General features: G+C 29.4%; 1 protein-coding gene and 1 long non-coding RNA gene across 3 annotated transcripts; both read right to left on the bottom strand.

Annotated features, from left to right (window-relative positions):
- Window positions 1-4249: 4249 nt before the first annotated feature.
- LOC118040994 (probable disease resistance protein At4g27220) lies at window positions 4250-13929 on the bottom strand. Of its 2 annotated transcripts, XM_073406922.1 has the most exons (12): window positions 13774-13929; window positions 12966-13060; window positions 12722-12848; window positions 9194-9258; window positions 8997-9111; window positions 8832-8917; window positions 8659-8709; window positions 8480-8566; window positions 8215-8331; window positions 7988-8098; window positions 7697-7817; window positions 4250-7547 (listed from the first exon to the last, which is right to left on the bottom strand). In XM_073406922.1, exons 2-12 carry the CDS (start codon window positions 13058-13060, stop codon window positions 4347-4349), a joined length of 4176 nt encoding a protein of 1391 aa, XP_073263023.1. In that variant the 5' UTR covers window positions 13774-13929; the 3' UTR covers window positions 4250-4346. The 2 variants fall into 2 exon arrangements, with proteins under 2 accessions (XP_073263023.1, XP_073263024.1); XM_073406923.1 differs by lacking the exon at window positions 12966-13060 and having other exon boundaries at window positions 13774-13899.
- A 2734-nt stretch (window positions 13930-16663) lies between these two features.
- On the bottom strand, window positions 16664-18328 carry LOC118040997 (uncharacterized). The gene is made up of 3 exons (XR_004686233.2): window positions 17791-18328; window positions 17437-17638; window positions 16664-16801 (listed from the first exon to the last, which is right to left on the bottom strand). It is a non-coding gene; the product is annotated as an uncharacterized lncRNA (long non-coding RNA).
- Between the last annotated feature and the right edge of the window lie 295 nt (window positions 18329-18623).

Genomic DNA, 18623 nt, shown 5'->3' with positions numbered 1-18623 from the left:
TATGAGAAAGAACAGCATATTTCTGCATGTGTGAAGTTGTTTCTGATAATATTTTTTATTTAAAAATATATTAAAATAATATTTTAATTTTTTTTTAATATCAACATATTCAAATAATTCAAAAAAAATAAAAAAAAATAAAAATTTAAAAAAAAATCACTGCAACTGTAAGGACAAACCAGCTGTGACTATGCTAGTAAGTGTGAGATTGATAGCAAAGACGAAAGCATACCAATGCAACAATCACATTCTCAAATATTCAGATTTTAAAAAAAAACATATCCAAATATAGTTTTAAAGTTGTGTCAAATGCAGAATGCTTTAATTAATACGAGGAAACTCTTGTTTATAATATAGTTTTATACAGGGACCCGTTATAAATAATTTGGTATTGTAATAACAATTATTTTTTTAAGTATTTTTTATTTCAAAATATATTAAAATAATAATTTTTTATATTTTAAAATTTATTTCTATATTAACATATTAAAACAATATAAAAATATCTAAAAAATAATTTTAAAAAAAATTAAAATTTAATTTAAAAAAAAATATTTATTTGCCTGGTACTGGGCTTCCTCGGGACACAACGCTGCACTTCCTTAAATGAAAATATTAAAGTCAGTGTGTGCATCAGACCTCATCCTCAATTGACTCCGATTGTTGAAATAACTTAATCTTCTAATAAAGTTTGTTTTTGAATATATATTCTATCCTTACTAAATTATTAGGAAATAACATTATAACATTTTTAAGTCTGCTTAATTTATTTGGTTTAAGATACTATTTTAATATAGTATTAGATATTTAATAACTTACGAGTTAATTACTTATTAAAATAATTCAGATTAATTATTTTTATTAAAATAATATTATTTCATTTATTTCTATTAACATTGCTAGATATGAAGTAGTTTGGTTTGATTAGATGATTCAATTACAAATCCAATCTAAATTAAGGTTAAAATTTTGAGTTTTTTAAAATAAATCATCAAACTAGACAGGTTTAACAGCTAATATATATATATATATATATATATATATATATATATATATATATATATATATATATTATTCAACCAAATAATTGCTTGTGACATATATGTTGCGAGCTTCCTAGTATTAAAAATTTAAGATTATCAAATAATTAAACTTTTTATCTAAACCAATAAATTTTATGTGTCTATTTTAAAATTTGGTTTTAAAAAGAAAATCGAAATGACATAACAAACAATACTTATAAATCTTTTATATTACAGATTAACATAACCAGTGCACCCATTTATCATTCTTAAGGTCAATATTTAGAAATAAATAAATAAAAGCTACGTACCAATATTTAATTTAAGTAACCTCAAATACTATTAATTTAGCTTTTGATATTAAAAGAACGTATGTCGTTACTCTCTGCCTAGTTGATGAGGCAAATATCAGGTCTTCTATCACCGCTATTAATTCCCTGCTAACTCTTTGCCTCATATCTTAAGTTATATCTATCAAGTTTGCTTAATTTAAGATGGAATATTTATGACTTTTATATGTATTAAATCAATATAATTGTTTTGACTTATCATGATAAACATGACGTAATCATATTATAAAACCAAAATTCAATGGTGTATCTAATTATCAAAAAGGTGTAAATATTAAGTTAAACATGTGGACCACCCCAATTATGAAGCTTGGAAGAAGATGCCTAGAAAATGTAAACACGTGAATATTGGAAACAATTACATCCTTTTCTTTTTAAAATGTTTTTTATTTTTTTAAATTTTTTTTAATAAAAAAATAATAATAAATATGTGATTAATTAAGAGCTGGTGATTGCTTTTGTTTTTAGTTGTTTTTTCAAAAAAGATAAATAGATTTTTTTAATGTTTTTTTTTAATTTTAATGTATTAGTATTAAAAATAAAATAAATAAATAAATCATGTAGTCTATTTTTAAATCAATCAAGGTCAAAATCGAAAAAAAATCAATTAAAAAAATTAAAAAAACATATTCGATCAGTGGGTAAACTTGTTAAATCTGTGAATTAGATAACTTGAGCTAACACATCAAACTCATAAACAAGGTTATACACTCCAATAGGATTATATTTTTTTTTAAAAAAATTTATTATTTAACAATATGATAATAAAAATAGATAATTATAAAATTAAACACCAGTCCAATAATAATATATATATTTTTAGACCGCGATAACATCATACAAAGAAAAATAAAACCAATTATGAAACTAAATTCTAAACCAACCCAAATATGAAATAGAAAAAAAATTAAAAAAAATTGATAACCAAAACAAGGAAAGGAAAAGAAAAAAAAGAGAAGAAGAAGCAAAACACTATAAATTATTATTGTAATCTATAATAAAATGGGTGTGGATGAATAGCTGTTCTCCCACACCGTTTAGCTTTTTTAAAAAATTTAATAAGCAAAAAAATACTTCATTAAACTAGTAAACTAGTATAAAACATGTTAACTTTATAAAAAAAATAAAAATAAAAATAAATAAATTATAAAGTTAAATTTTAAATCATCCAATGTGAAATAAACAAAAACAAATTTTAAAAAAATAAAAGAAAAAAAACAAAACACATTGGATTATTATTATAATTTACAATGAAATGGATGTGAATACGTCTCTTAACTATTCGTGAGCTTCTTATTCGTTCTTAGTTTTTCTTGTTTGTTTTTTTTCTGGTGGAATTCCCACACGTCTTCTTTATGGGCAGCTCCACTTTTAAACCCGCTTTTTCATCACGTCCCATGGTCCCGTGTCCCACATGTTTTCATCAAAAACCTAAATTTTAGGACTTCTTTGGCAGCCATCTAAAAATATATAAAAATAATATTTATATTTTTAAAAAATTATTTTTACCATCACTACATTAAAAAAATTTAAAAATATAAAAAAATTTATTTTAAAAAAATCAAAATTTTTAAAAAACACAAGCAGTCACAAACAAGATAACACATCAAGAATCACAACAATCTGACATGTGGGTGGAAAGTTGTGATTAAAATACTTAAAGTACATCCAGGCTATTTCCAAGGAAAAAAAAAACATTACTACTTTTAGAGTGATTTTGACAGCGAAGCAGGAAATGTAATTATTGTTATTTTTAAAATATTTTTTTATTTATAAGTATATTAAAATAAAAATTGTTAATTTCGTTTCGTTTTATTTGTAATGGTTTCATATCAATTCAAAAAATAAAATAAAACAAAATAACTTTTATCTTATTTCAAATCTCGGTCTCTTCCAGATTTTTTAGCTAAATTTCGTTCGAAATGTTCCGGTTTCATTCCACATGTTCTATTCCGGTCTTAAAAAGCCATTGAATCAAATTGAATCTAGTTCAATTAATTAATTAAACCATTAAAGTATAAAAAACTCTTTTTCATTACTATTTTCATTGACTATGATATTAATTTTTTAAAATTAGATTTATCATTAATATATATGGTTTATATTCATGTTATTTTTTTTCAAGTTTATACTTTGTAGGAATTTAAGCAAAAAAATAGATGTTTTAGATCTCATTAGTCTTGATAACATTGATCTATCTTTATATTTAAAATATTAGTGTTAAAATATTTTAATTTCATGATATTTTGATATTTTATTGAAGTTGAATTGTTTAAATTAAAAAATTATTTAATCTTAATTATTTAAAAATATTTTAAATTTTAAAATTATATTTTATCACGTCTCCATGATTCCCGTTGTGTCAAAAACAAATTGCCTAAAATTTAGGCTTTAGCAGTTCCGTTTTTTAAATCCTCATTAGTGAAATTTCACGACTGCTTTAGCAGTTCCTTTTTTGTGTGCTTTCATCTTAAATTCGTGACCAAAAGGTAAATACAATAAAATTTTAGATTATAATTAAAAATAAAAAAAATAATAATTATAGGGATCAGAATTTTTAAAAATCACGTATATGCTACTTTCTAGTTTTAGTATTAAATTTAGTATTTAAAAAATGTGTTTATGAATATGGCAGTTTCAGGTTTAGAAACCAAAACTGCCATATTCATACTCTCTCTTAGACATTTTAAAAATGTGTGTAGAAGAATACTTTCAGTGATGATTTATAATAGTGAATATATTTATTATTTTATTAGGTTACTTTAATGATAAATCAATATAGTATTTTTTTATTTTTTTGGATTTTCATGTTGGGGAAACTCAATACGATGAAAATAAAATATTAATCAAATTTAAAAATTATAATTGTTTATCTATCGAATTAAAAAAAAAATATGACAATTCAGTAGTCTTTAATGAAATAAAAAAAAAATGAAAAATGTTATTTATGTCATTGTAAGCACACTATATTATATTACTTTACAAAGGGACGAAGGACATCCTTTAAATTAGGTTGCTCCCACTCCACCACTGACTCCCACCATCTTTTTGGACTTAAATAGATATTTTTAAGAGATGGGGGAGGAGATGGCTGGCCATTTTCAAGCAACGGAAGACAAATTGGCATCCTCTTCAGCTGCTCACAAGATATTACTTTAATATCTTTAAGAGAATTACAAATCAGTTTTGCACTGCAAATGCTTTTCAGTTCTGGTAATTCAAACAATTCCAGAGTTATTAACTTTGGGAGAATGACTTCCGTGATGGAATTGGAGGTGCTGCTTTCTTCATCTGTTGTTCCTATTATCTCCTCCATTTTGTAACAGAAACTCACTTCAATCCTTTCTAGGTTTACGAGGTTTGGCAGCAACACAAGCGGGAACAGCTTCTTCATACTTTTACAGTTAACACAAAAAAACACTTTAAGACCAGAAAACGTACCGTTACACGATGGCATTCGTGGTGGAGCAGAGCAGAACCAAGAAGATGAAACCAAGCTCTCCATGTTATGGCATCGCCGAATGCTGATGCGCTCCAGTTCAGTTGCATTCTCTAATGACAAAACATCACATAAACTTCTTGCATCGATGCATTCACAAATCAATCCTTGAATGCCATTTAAGAACTTGACTTGAAAATCTCTGTTGATACTCAAATTACCCAACCCAACTGTTTTACTTGGAAAATGTTCCATCAATTGCGTTAAATATCTACGCACCTCTCCTACTAAAATTTTGTATGTGCTTAATGATAGGATCCCATCCCGAGATCTGAGATACTCCACGAAGTCAGAAAAACCTTCGAAATGGCATTCCAAAGTTTCCAAATTTCTCAAGGATCCTACTTCCTTTCCTTTAACTGTTATTGGAGCATCATCATGCGTCGTAAACTCTTCTAGTACAAAGACTTGCAGGTGAGAGAGTTTTGGTAATATCCCACTAGGAAACTTCTTTTCACCACATCCATTCATTATAAGATACCTCAGGTTGGTTAGGCATTCCATTCCTTGCGGTATCTTTTCAAGTGCAGTATGAGAGAAACTCAACCTCTTCAATGCCTGGAGCTTCTCTAATGATGGAACACGTCTTAATTTCTCACAATGATTGAGCAATAATGCTGTGAGGCTCACCAAATCAGAGACAGAGTCTGGCAAATTTTCAATAACTGTGCAAGACAGATCGAGGACCTTGAGCCCATGCAATTGCTTGAAAAATGAATCCGCAACAAATCTCAACCTGTCATTATCACATAGAAATAGAGTTGATAGATAGGGACACCTTGGTGAATAGCTGGAAGGAATTTCTTTGATCTTGTTTTGCATTAGTGAGACTCTTGTGAGATTCTCCGTCCACTCCTCTACATCTGGCAACTCTTTTAATTGCGCACCTGCTTTAACCATGTATTGAGGGCTCTCTAGCAGTATATGGATGGCCATGTCCCTAATCAAGTCATGCATCTTGACAAATCTACCACCACCATACATGAATTTATCACCTTCCAATAGGCAGACATTTTCAAGTCTATTAAGCATCGTGTGGCCCTCGTCAAATGCATCTCCCCTGCTCCTCTTTACTTTAATTATCCCCTCATCAATCAAATAGCCTATCAACTCCTCCCTTTCAATCACACGATCTTCAGGAAATAATGCACAGTACAAGAGACATTGTTGTAGTGCTAAATCACCTAACCGATCATAACTAAACCTCAATAACTTGAATACTTCCTTGTCCCTAAATTCCGATTCTCTCAATTTCTTCAATGTATGTCTCCACTCATGTAGGTCATTCACTCCCCTCAAGCTTCCTGCCACTGTAATAATTCCCAATGGCAAACCAGCACATTCCCTTGCAATATCTTTCGCAATTCCTTCCACTTGTGATGAAAGTGCTATGCCACATCCAAGATTCTCCTTGAACAAAGTCCAAGCTTCTCCCTCAGAAAGTGGCTTCACTTTGATTTTGTGATCGCAAGCAATTCCATGACAAACCATTTCTGATCGAGTTGTCAAAATCACCTTGCATCCTTCCAATTTCTCAGGAATTCCCACTTCGTGTAGCTTAAAATTGTTCCACAAATCATCTAAAATGAGAATCCATTTTTGTTTCTTCCTTAGTTCTTCTGATAATTTGGCAGCTCCAAGCAGATCATCATCTTCGCTTGAAAGGTCTAGATCAAGACGTTTGGCAATAATATTCTGCAACCTATTAATGCTGAAATCTTGAGACACAGTCACCCACCAAACATGATAACAAATATCTGGTTTTTGTAAAAGCTCATTATGGATATGTTGCAGTATTGTGGATTTACCAACTCCCCCCATCCCATAAATGCCAATGGTTGAGACATCCCCATCCATTAACAAAGACCATATCACCTTCGTATTCTCTTCGAATGCTTGACCCACTGGCTTTGTAGAGCTAAGAGGTAATAGAAGTCCTCTAGTCTTGTTGTATTTCAAACTTTCAGAAGATCTAGCTCCAGCACCAACCTGCACTGATCTTCGACTATTCTCCACATCCTCCTCCACTGGTTCTGTCCTCACTCTAACCCGATTAATTCTCTCTTCCCCGGCACCTTGTTCCAGCACCCCCTGAACTCCCACTTGTATCCTTCCAGCACCCCCTGCCAAATTGCCAAGTACTGCATTGCTTTGTTCCAACGATCGATCCACTGGTTCTGTCCTCAATCTGCTCACGAGTGCCCCTTCGGAAACTCTATCTTCTTGTGCTCTCATTCCCGTCATGCTTACTTCGTCGTTTCCAGCTATTGCTTGTGAAGAAATCCTCTCTTCCCCTACTCCCGGTTCTACAACCTGAACTTCTCCTTGTACCCTTCCAATTCCTCCTCCCAAATTTTCAATCTCATTGTTTTGTTCTTGTGGACAAGTTGAAATTCCACAGTCATTAACATTGACTGCACTTGCTGTGATTTTTTGTCTTTTGTTGGCACCACACAGAGCTAGAAAGGCTGCTTCTTGAACTTCTTTAGTCACCCCATGACAAATGGCAACATTATGCCCTCTCTCTCCTGATAAATGCCATTTGATCCTTGTAATGGCAGTTTTAATGGCAAATGTATGTGGACAAAACTTACACTTCAGTACTTTTTTGATTAATGATCCAACCATTTCATCCCTCTTTTCAACATAATTCCAAAACCGATCATTTGATTCAACCTATAGAAAAAAAAAGGGTCAAAATATAGAATAAAAATCACATCTGGATGGATGAGAAACTACTTCAGTGCTATTACCCTTATTTTGCTATTAAAATTGACAGTCAGTTTATTGGAAAAAAACGACGATAATTCAGTTAGAATTCTTACTTGTTGAGTATTTAAACCCCTAATTTGACTTTGCAAGGAAGTGTCAAGGCCAGGATTTGAGGCATTTGACCTAGCAGTTTGATTTTGCAATTCTTGGACTTGGACGTTATCCATCTGTGACCTGTATAAAAATGAAGTGATCATATTATAAAACCAAAAATCAATGGTGTTCTTATAAAACCATTCAAAATTTGGTAGTCTCTCTTAAACAGTCAAAATCAATGGTGTATCTAATTATCAAAAAGGTTTTAATACTGTGTTAGAACACAACAGCTAGAAGTCAATCAGTACCTCGTAGAGTTGCCAGAGTTTCGAAGCAGGAAGTTCTCTTGTTGCATATTGTCTATGTCAGGAATTACAGCAGCTTGATCGACTTGTCCTTGATTAGAAGGAAATTGAATCCTGAATCAAAAACCATTCGTGAGCAATATGAAGCATTACATACTTATGATTATCTTGTTTGGTTTATGTTCAAGCTATGATGTTACGGAAAATACTAAAAATGAAAAATTGGATACCGGGGAGCAGGAAAAGAAGGTCCAGGTTGATTGAAGCCACCATGTTGAGAAGTGGTTGCGTTCGGTGTCATATAGCCATGTCCCGGCCGAGGTTGATGAGTATTGGAGTACTGAAGCCTGAATAATATTCAAATAGTTAAACTTAGAACTGTTATTCTCACAAAAAAGAGAGATAGAGAGCTCAAAAAGACTTGAAAGATCCTCGTCAATTTTGGTCAAGTTCATTGTTTTCATGATTAAAAAAGTGTATATTCGAGGTTAATACCTTTGATTCATTGGAGGTTGAGGTCCAGGTAGCATCGCAGGCACTTGATTCCTCATTGGTAACTGATAATTAGTCAATTGGTGGTCCCTGAATTAGCAACACTTGTTAGTAATTTCTTTATACATATGCATAATTCTTTGCTATTAATCCACTAAGTATTTGATATCATTTTAGCTTACCTCAAAGGATTGGCACGTTGAGGATCACATAAATTAGGATTAGGCTGATCCCTATATTCAAACATAATGAATTCACTGATAAGTACAACAACAAGAGGAAGAAGAAGAAGTTAAATAATGATTGAAAAACTTTTTTTTTTTTCAGAAAATACTAAACATGAAAAATTGGATACCAGAGAGCAGGAGAAGAAGGTCCAGATTGATTGAATTCACCATGTTGTGATGTGGTTGCGTTCGGTGTCATATAGCGATGTCCCGTCTGAGGTTGATGAATAAAGGAATAATGATGCCTAATTCAATGGACATTGTAGCAAATTGGAGTAAGCATGAGTACTGACCATGGTTTCAGGAAATGAAGTTGGAAACTGAGTTGTTTGTTGAATACTATCGTTGATCACATTGTTCTGTCCACCTTGATCATTGCATAATATGGAGCCTTGGTTGTCTGCCGGCCTGCTTCCATGGAATAATATATAGGAAGTAACTAAATTGCAAGCAATCATCTTCTGATAAAATATGTTTAAGAATGACGTACAAGAGAAATAGTGATTCAAGATCGAACTCTGTCAAGTCATCCATAGATGGTTGGAACCCTTCCATCTGACCAAAAGTACAAGATGATTAGTACATACTGAGGTGAAAAAAGAACAGAAAGCACATCTGAGTGGATTACTGGGTACACACGTTACCTTGGTATTATTTTTAATACTAATATATCAAAAAATATTAATTTAATATTTTTTTTTCAAAATAAACAGATTTAAAAAAACAAATTATATTTTGATTGCGGGCATAACAATCCTGGCAGTACCGTTGCCGTTTTTTAGTTTACACATTCTCTGGAGTGTCGATTCCACATTGAAGCAAATTAAAAGAATAAAAGCAAATATTAAATGATTTAATAAAAGTGACTAATGAAAAAAGTGCTTAAATTCTACAAACAGCTGATAGATAGTCGGAATCCCTTGAACACATTTGATATTTTAATTATTCTTATTTTGTTTATTGAAAGGTAATTACCGATCAAGTTAATTCATTGAATCATTGTAAGGAAAAAAAAAACTGAAAAATACTGAATAAAAATGAATGGCAGTCCCATTAATTGGAAAAGAAAAGGGTTAATAAAAAATAAGGAGTTAAAAACACTACTTTACCTACCCAATTATGAAGCTTAGAAGAAGATGCCTAGAAAATGTAAACACATGAATATGAGAAACAATAATATACTTTTCTTTTTAAAATATTTTTATTTAAAAAAATTAATATAATAATTTTTATTATTTTTTAAAATTTATTTTTAATAAAACAATAATAATTTAAAAATAAAAAAAATCAAAGTTTTGAAAAGCATGTGCTCTAACAATAACAGATTAAATATGTGATTAATAGCATGTGATTAAAGGTTTTCAGTCGATGCCATTACGTGCAGTCAAAGACTCCATCCTTACTTTTAATAAACAAAACCTACACTCAATAATATGTCCTAGTTTTTTTGGCCAGTGTTTTTTCCGTGGTGGGATTAATTTTTTTTAAATATAAAAATAAATGGTAAGAGTGAAGAAAGTTTGTTGGCGATATTATTAACCTGGTCAGGGGAGTTAATATTAAAATCTTCTAATTTAACTTTTTATGTAATTTAAATTTTAATTAAATTATATGGGAATTAACTTAGTTTAAATCAGTCAATATCCAAATACAACTTAGAAAACTAGAAAAAACATGGCTTAGCTTTTTAAAAAAACTTCTAGACAACAACTTTTTTTTTTTAAAAAAAATATTAAAACAATGACAGATTTGATCGATCCTGGTCCCTCGCGACCTGGGTCATGGATTCTATAAGTTTTTTTATTTAAATATATGATAAAAATAGATACTTATAAAATTGAGTATCATCCCTAAAATAAATATTTATTTAAGATTTTAATAACCCTATAGAAAGCAAACAAAAATAAATCATTTAGTCTATTTTCATATCAATCCAATATTAAAAGACAAAATTGAAAAACAAATAAACATATTAGATCAATGGACCTATCAAACTTGTAAATCGGGTAATTTGGGCTAGCACATCAAACCTATGAACCAGGTTATGGACTTAACTAGGATTATAATTTTTTTTAAAATTATCTTTATTTAATAATATCATAACAAATATATATATATATATATATATATATGCTAATTCGGCCCAAATATGAAATAGACAAAAAAATAATTTAAATGATAAAAAAAAGGGAAGAAAAGGAAAAAAAATAGAAAAGACAAAACACTATGGTTTACTATTGTAATCCATAATGAAATGAGTGGGTGAATAATGATTCTCTTACACCTTTTAGTTTTCTTTTTAATTAATAAACAAAAGAATATCCCACTAAACCTGAAAATTAGTATAATTTGAATTATTTTAACAAACTTGTAAATCACGTTAATCTTATAAAAAAAAATAGAATAAAAATAAATAAATTAAAGCTGAATTATAACCAGCCTATTATAAAATAAACAAAAACAAATTTAAAAAACAAAACAAAAAAGGCAAAACACCTTGAATTACGTACTATTGTAATTTACAATGAAATAGGTGTGGATATATAGTGATTCTCCCACATCTCCTAGCTTTTCTTTTAATGAAAATTAATAACCGTATAATATCTTTCTTGCGGATGCTCTATCGTTGCTAAATTAAAACATCTTTTTTTTTTTTATCTACAACTATGTGAAACCTTTTTAAAATAAAAATATTTAAAAAGATAATATTAAAAAAAATTGTTATTTTAGTTTTTTATTTTAATAAATACCATCATAATATGATGTGGTTTTGTTTTTTACTCAGGTTATTCAGTTAATATGTGAGTCAACCAGTAAACTAAACTTTAGAATACGTTTCTTAATTATTCGTAAGCTTCCTATTTATTCTTAGTAATCAAAATATTTTTTTATTTTTAATATTAATATATTAAAAAATATTAATTTAATATTTTTTTTAAATAATCAGATTTATTAATAAACATAACTCTGAGTACAAAAACAAATTATGTTTAGATTGCGGGCATAAGCATAACAATCTTGACAGTACCGTTGTTGTTTGGACTTTTGAGAATGATAAAAGTCATAAAACAAAAGAGTTGGAATAAATTTAAAATAAAAAATTAATTTTAAAAAAAATATTTTTAAAACACAAAAATAAACTAATAATAAAATAAACTTGTATATACTTATCAAAACCCCACGAACGCAACAATCAGGCATTAGCTTCAAGCAACCAGAGGGAGCTTCACTGCAGTAGAAAACTTCAACATAGCTTGATTTGCTATCCAATCTGCACACCAGTTGGATAGCAATTTCTTTTCATAACATTTACGTTTGTAAAAACTTTCTACTTATTTTTAGTTTTAATATCAAATTCAGTCTTTAATATTTATCTTCAAAATTTTAATATAAAATTTGACGGTCAAAATTTCACTTATTTTTAATCAATTAAATTGAACAAAATCTTGTTAAGTCAAACATCAACTCTACATTGAATTGTTTTTTCTTCTTAGACCACAAGAGCTCCATAACAAGTTTATTGAAATAAATTATCAAATAAAATTAAAAACAAAAATGCTTTATAAAAAAAAAACCAGAGAGACATCTACCTTGTTTTCTCTATTGGTACATGGTAAGAGTCTGAGCATATTTATTTATTATTTTTATTTTAATAATAGTCCTGTTATTTCTACCGTCAAGAAATCAAGAACTATTCTAAAGTCCATAATTAGATAATTTCGGTTGATTGAAGCCACCATGTTGTGAAGTGGTGCGTTCGGTGTCATATAGCCATGTCCCGGCTGAGGTTGATGAATAAAGGAATTATGATGCCTTGATGGAGTTTGAGGCCAATTTTATATAAAACTTAATGATAAAAAAATATCATAAAAAATGTCTAAATCTCCCAATTGTTGTCTGTTTGTTTAACAGTACACAATTTGAAGATGCTCGAGATCGATACACTAAACATAAAACTTTTTGTATAATACAAACACTTGCTAATTCAATGGACATTGTAGCAAATTGGAGTACTCACCATGGTTTCAGGAAATGAAGTTGGAAACGGAGTTGTTTGTTGAATACTATCGTTGATCACATTGTTCTGTCCACCTTGATCATTGCATGATATGGAGCTTTGGTTGACTGGAACCTCCGGTGGCGGCCTGCTTCCATGGACAGTGACGACATTATATTTTTTTTTGTCAATAATAGGATAAACCGAAGAATAACTAAATTGCAAGCAATCATCTTCTGATAAAATATGCTTAAGAATGACGTACGAGAGAAGCTCAGAAATATCTTCTAGTGATTGAATACCCAGCTGATCCCATGTCATGTTGTCAACCTCCATAAAAGATGGTTGGAACCCTTCCATCTGACCAGAAAAGATCAGAAAAAGACAAAAAAAAACTGAGGTCTAAAAAGAACAGAAAGCACAGATCAGAAAAGAATATATATATATATATATATATATATATGACTACTTGTTTGTTAAAGAAATTCGGATGAAAAATATGAAATATAAATGTTGTTGTTAATGATTTAATCCTTTGTCTTTTAAGATAAATTATCATACTCAAATTCTTTTTATGATAGATAGAAAGATGCAGGATAACTGTTGAAGGTAGAAGAGCTGATTGTTTTGACGGGGTGAACAAAAACCTCTTTCAACTCCTATTTATTCATAATTTGGGGAGCAAAACAAATGCAAGATTCATTGTTTACTGTTAAACAAACCTCTTTCAACTCCTATTTGTTCTTTTTTAATTATTCTTATTTTGTTTAACGAAAGGTAATCACCGATCAAGTTAATTCATTGAATCATTGTAAGAAAAAAAAAGTTGAAAAAATATTGAATAAAAATAAATGGCAGTCCCATTAATTGGAAAAGAAAAGGGTGAATCTAAAATAAGGAGTCAAAAACAGCAAAGAATCTTGAAAAGACGAAAACAATGAATTCAACGTTTAGGGTTAATTTAATCAGTATGAACACCACAGGGCATGGATTATAAAATCTGAGAAAAAGATCTATCTATTTATCATGGATTACTTTAAAGATTCAGACAAGATGAATGACAAATAATTTACCTGGATTCAAGATGTTCTTCAAGTGCTAGCTGGTTTGCTTGAGCAGTGATCAGCCAAAAGAAAAGGAAGAGAAATCACAGATCAATAATACTATTTATTAGTAAGGTCGCCTCAATAATAATAATTAATTAACGTATTGTTTGATAGGAAGGAAGTTGCCAGGAAGCAACCCAAACATATTACATTATAAGATATAGAAAGTTAACGTGTGGACCCGCCCCATATTCACACTTCGAAGAAGCTGCCAAGAAAATGTAAACACATGAAAATGAGAAAGAATAGCATATTTCTGCATTGAGTGAAGTTTTTTTTAAAAAAAATTATTTTTTATTTAAAAATATATTAAAATAATTTAAATTTTTTTTTATATTGCCACGTAAAAACAATTCAAAAATATTAATTGCATACAGTCACTTGATATAGTTTTACAGACTTTTAATTAGTCTCACTCATTTGAGCCATGTCATGGTAATGGTTATCAGAACAACCAACACCCAGACAAAAATAATAATAATTTCACAGTTGAACCATGTTTTTTAAAAAACTTGATATTTTTTTATTTTATATTAAAAATTTTAATATTTTTAGATTTTTTTTGACATTTTATATTCAAAATAAATTTTAAAAAATAAAAAAATTATTATTATTATATTTTTAAATAAAAAAATAATTTAAAAAATAATTATTATCACCATCAAACATTATCTTATTCCATGATAGCATACCTGAACTTTTCCACACCAATGGAAATTATTATTTTTTCCAACACCCTTCTACAGATTTATATTCTTAGCCCTCGACCTATAAAGTATGATTTGCTAGCCAATCTGCACACTAGTTTCCAATTAATACAAAGATGATCGTGTTTTTTTGTTGCCAAAATTGTCGGCCAATAATTTTCCATTTTTATCCGAGTTTTTAATGATTTTTTTTATCTCAAATTTATAAATTAAAAAATTAATAAAATAAAATTTTGAATCAAAATTAAAAATCAAAATTAAAATGCAAAATGCAAAAACTTAGGGAACAGAATTTTGAAAAACACGCCAGGCTACTTTTTTGATTTCAGTATCATATTTGGTGTTCACAGTTTCAATTATTTATAATGAATTAAATTGAATACAATTTTATCACATCAAATGCCAACTTAAATTAATCTTCCTTTTTTTTTCATTAACACAAAGATGATAGTGTTTTTTTTTTTTCTGCCAAAAATTATCAACCAATAATTTTCCATCATTTTCCGAGTTTTTCAGTGACTTTTTGTCAGTTAAAAAATATAAAGATTTTTGTGGTGATTTTAGCCCAACTTTAGGTATATTAGAGCAGAGTGATTTTACTTAACCACGAAATTTTTGGGAGACAAATTATAGTGAATATTTTTCTATTTTACCAATATACCCATGGTGTTTATAACAGAGTGATGCTACATGCTGAGGTGGATATTAGCAACAGAGTAAAGCGTACAAAAGTAACCAAAAAAAATATTGTGTTTTTTTAAAATCTGAATACTTGAGAATGGGTGGGGTTGATTTTGTTAGCTTGATATGCTTTCCTCTTTGCTTTTCATTTTTTTTTTGTTACTTTTGTATAAATTAGTGAATTTTATCTTAGTCCATTAGAAATTTGCCTTTCCAATTTTTTTTAAAAACAAAGAAAAGTAAAATTCAAGACTTATGTCTGTTTGACAACATAAGTCTAATGGACTCGTGTTGTTGAAATAACTTAATATTCTAATAAAGTTTGTTACTGAATATATATTCTCCAAATCCTTACTAAATTATTAGAAAGTAACATTATAATATTTTTAGGTCTGCTTAATTTATTTGGTTTAAGATAATTTTTTAATATAGTATCAAATATTTAACTTATAAGTTATTTATTAAGTTAATTTAAATTAATTATCTTTATTAAAATAATATTATTTGTTATTTTTTATTAATCTAGTCAAATATGAACTAGATTGGTTTTATTGAATTTATCAAATTTCATCAAATCAATATTTTATTTGATACAATTACAAATTCAATTTTTTTAAGGTCAATATTTAGAAATAAATGAATAAATAAATAAAAGCTACGTACCAATATTTAATTTAAGTAACCTCAAAGACTACTAATTTAACTTTTGATATTAAAAGGGTGTATGTGTTTACTCTCTGCCTAGTTGATGAGGCAAATATCAGGCTAATAGCTTTTTAAGTGAGTTTAGATAATAACTAATAATATATCCCTAGTGATTCCCCTAATCATTATAAAATATTGCGTGGGAAATGCAGGTGAAGAATTAGAAACAAGGAAAAATGTCGAGACAATGAAAATTAATTGTTATATAATTGTACATGGCATACACTTTAAAGCTTTGAACTTCAGTAAATGATTTAATAGAGAATAAAATTTAATTTTAAATGCAAATTAAAATAAATAAAGCAGAGTGACTCATGGAGAAAGCACAACTGGAATTCTACAAACAGTAGAGCGTCGGGAATCCTTGCACACCTTTGGTAAATTCTAGGGGTGATCATTTTCGGTTCGGTTCGGTTTTTGTCAAAAAAAACCAACCAAACCGAATTATATTTTTTTCAAAAAAATCAACCGAAACCGAACCGAAACCGAGTCAAACCGACAGGTTTCGGTTCGGTTTGGTTCGGTTTTTAATGTTAAAAAACCGAAAAAACCTATAATATATTTTGGGCTGTTTGTAATGGGCTTTTTAATGGGCTTTCAATTAAATTTTTGATGGGCTTGTAATTAATAATAATATTGTCTACTTTTCTTATAAGATTCTTAACCAAATCAATTCTTTTTTTGGGTTGTTTTTTGCAACTGAATATTCATTTGTTGCCTTCCTAATAATTTTTCATTTGTTTTGTTTGAGTGGGCAGGACTCCTGCTGCAAATAAGTTTAAATAACACATACCAACAAGTTAAAATACAAATTACAAAGCATTGCCTTCAAAGAGCTTAACAAAAATAACAAATAATATTATCATAAAACACTCTAATAGTCCAATTGTCACCATCGAAACCTGAAATTAAAAATATAAAATTATAACTTGATAAATTAAATTAAAAAGATATAAAAATAAAAAGTATTCCACATCAGATTTGGGCAATTTTCAAGAGAAATTCCAAGCAATAGAATGAAAATAGAAAGTTGAACAGGGAAACAAAAATCTAAATAGAAACAGAAATAATTTTTCATATAAAGAATAAAATCAATATGATTTTCCACCAACAAGTACATTGAAGATCAAAATACATATAAGGAATCTCTCATTTCCTTAATTATCAACGAAAATAAAGCACAAACATGGGTTTTCAATTCTGCCTACTTGGTTTGGAAAACAGTTTTACATATTCTGCACTTCCTTATATTGTTGTTGTCAAATTTGACTAATTTGAAGAAACAGAAAATAATTAATTTACAATTCTGACTTATTAATTTGCAATGCCGCAAGCACTAGATCAAGATATATACATTCCTTTTAGTGCTTAAACATGGGTTTTCAATTATCAACGAAAATAAGCACAAACATGGGTTTTCAATTCTACAAACATTCCTTTCATTGCTCAAGAATAAAAACCCAATTAAAGCAATCACAAACATTTACGCAAGCAATACAGTAAAATAAAAACCCAATAAAAAACTACAAATGGTTACCTTAGATATGGATTTTTGAGCATTCAAAACAACAACTGTGTCTCTGACCTCTGCATTGAAAAGCAAATACAATAAATATAATGGAGGATAGACTAATTAATTAATTAAAAAGGAAAAAACATCATTAAAACTTATTGCTATAAAATCAAACTTTCTTCTTGAATCTACAATAGTATAGTCCGTTTTAGACCCAACATCTTATCTGCAACCATAAAAATAAAAAAATTGCCAGAAGAAATTCAGCAAGGTCATTAATAAATTATGATCTTGTTGTAGAAGGGGCTGAAAAAGATGACAATGAGAGAATGTTGACAGGATGCATATGTGAAATGTTATAAAGATTCAGAGAAGTACCGTGTGTCTGTGATCTTGTATAGATGAAAAGGAAAGGTCAACTAGATAGGTTCTGCTGTTCTGGAACACGTTGATCTATTGTTGAGACTTGAGAGGCTTGATTGGTTTCAACTTTCAAATTTCAGCTGATGCTTGACATTTCTCTGGTTGTCTGTGTTTGAGAGTCTAAGACTCTAAGGAGAGGGGGGAGCGGCCGCGGGTGCTAGTGTTAGGATTTCAGCTGATGCTTAGCGTGTCTCTGGGGTTTGAGAGTCTAGGGAGAGGCGGCGATTGCGGGTGCTAGGGTTAGGATTTCAGCTGAGCGTGTCTCTGGTGTTTGAGAGAAAGAGAAGGGGCGGCCGCACTGCTAGGGTTAGGTTACTGAGCATTAGGCAAAGATTTTTTTCTATTTATAGTATTGTTTTTATTAGAACCGGTTCGGTTCGGTTTGGGTTTACCGGTTTCAACAATACAAAACCGAAACCCGAACCGAACCGGAAGTTTTTCTAAAAATTCTAATCGGTTTAATCGGTTTTTTTTCTCGGTTCGGTTTTTTCGGTTAATTTTTTGTCGGTTTTCTCGGTTAAATCGGTTTATCGGTTTTTTTGCTCACCCCTAGTAAATTCTCCAAATCCTTACTGAAATTTCACGACTCCTGGGCCTTGACTTGTCTGTTTAATTTCTATTATTTTTATTCACATTTTAGCATTTTATTCCAATGATAGAATAGAATGCACTTTCATAGACTCATCAAAACCCCAGGAACGTAATCAAGCTTTAGCTTCAAACAACCAGATCGGGAGATTTAGTGCAGTGGAGAACTTCAACATCTACTATGAAGCTTGATTTGCTAT

Source organism: Populus alba, chromosome 19, assembly GCF_005239225.2.
Source record: "Populus alba chromosome 19, ASM523922v2, whole genome shotgun sequence".
Lineage (NCBI taxonomy): Eukaryota > Viridiplantae > Streptophyta > Magnoliopsida > Malpighiales > Salicaceae > Populus > Populus alba.
This window is presented reverse-complemented; position numbering and strand designations above follow the sequence as displayed.

What these genes read in the sequence shown, in the direction of transcription:
- LOC118040994 (XM_073406922.1), bottom strand. Translation starts at nt 13,060, where the DNA reads ATGGAAGGGTTCCAACCATCTTTTATGGAGGTTGACAACATGACATGG. An exon ending in CAACGTGCCAATCCTTTGAG is followed by an intron (nt 8,567 to 8,658) that starts GTAAGCTAAAAT and finishes TTGCTAATTCAG; the next exon opens with GGACCACCAATTGACTAATT. An exon ending in CAACCTCCAATGAATCAAAG is followed by an intron (nt 8,332 to 8,479) that starts GTATTAACCTCG and finishes AATATTATTCAG; the next exon opens with GCTTCAGTACTCCAATACTC.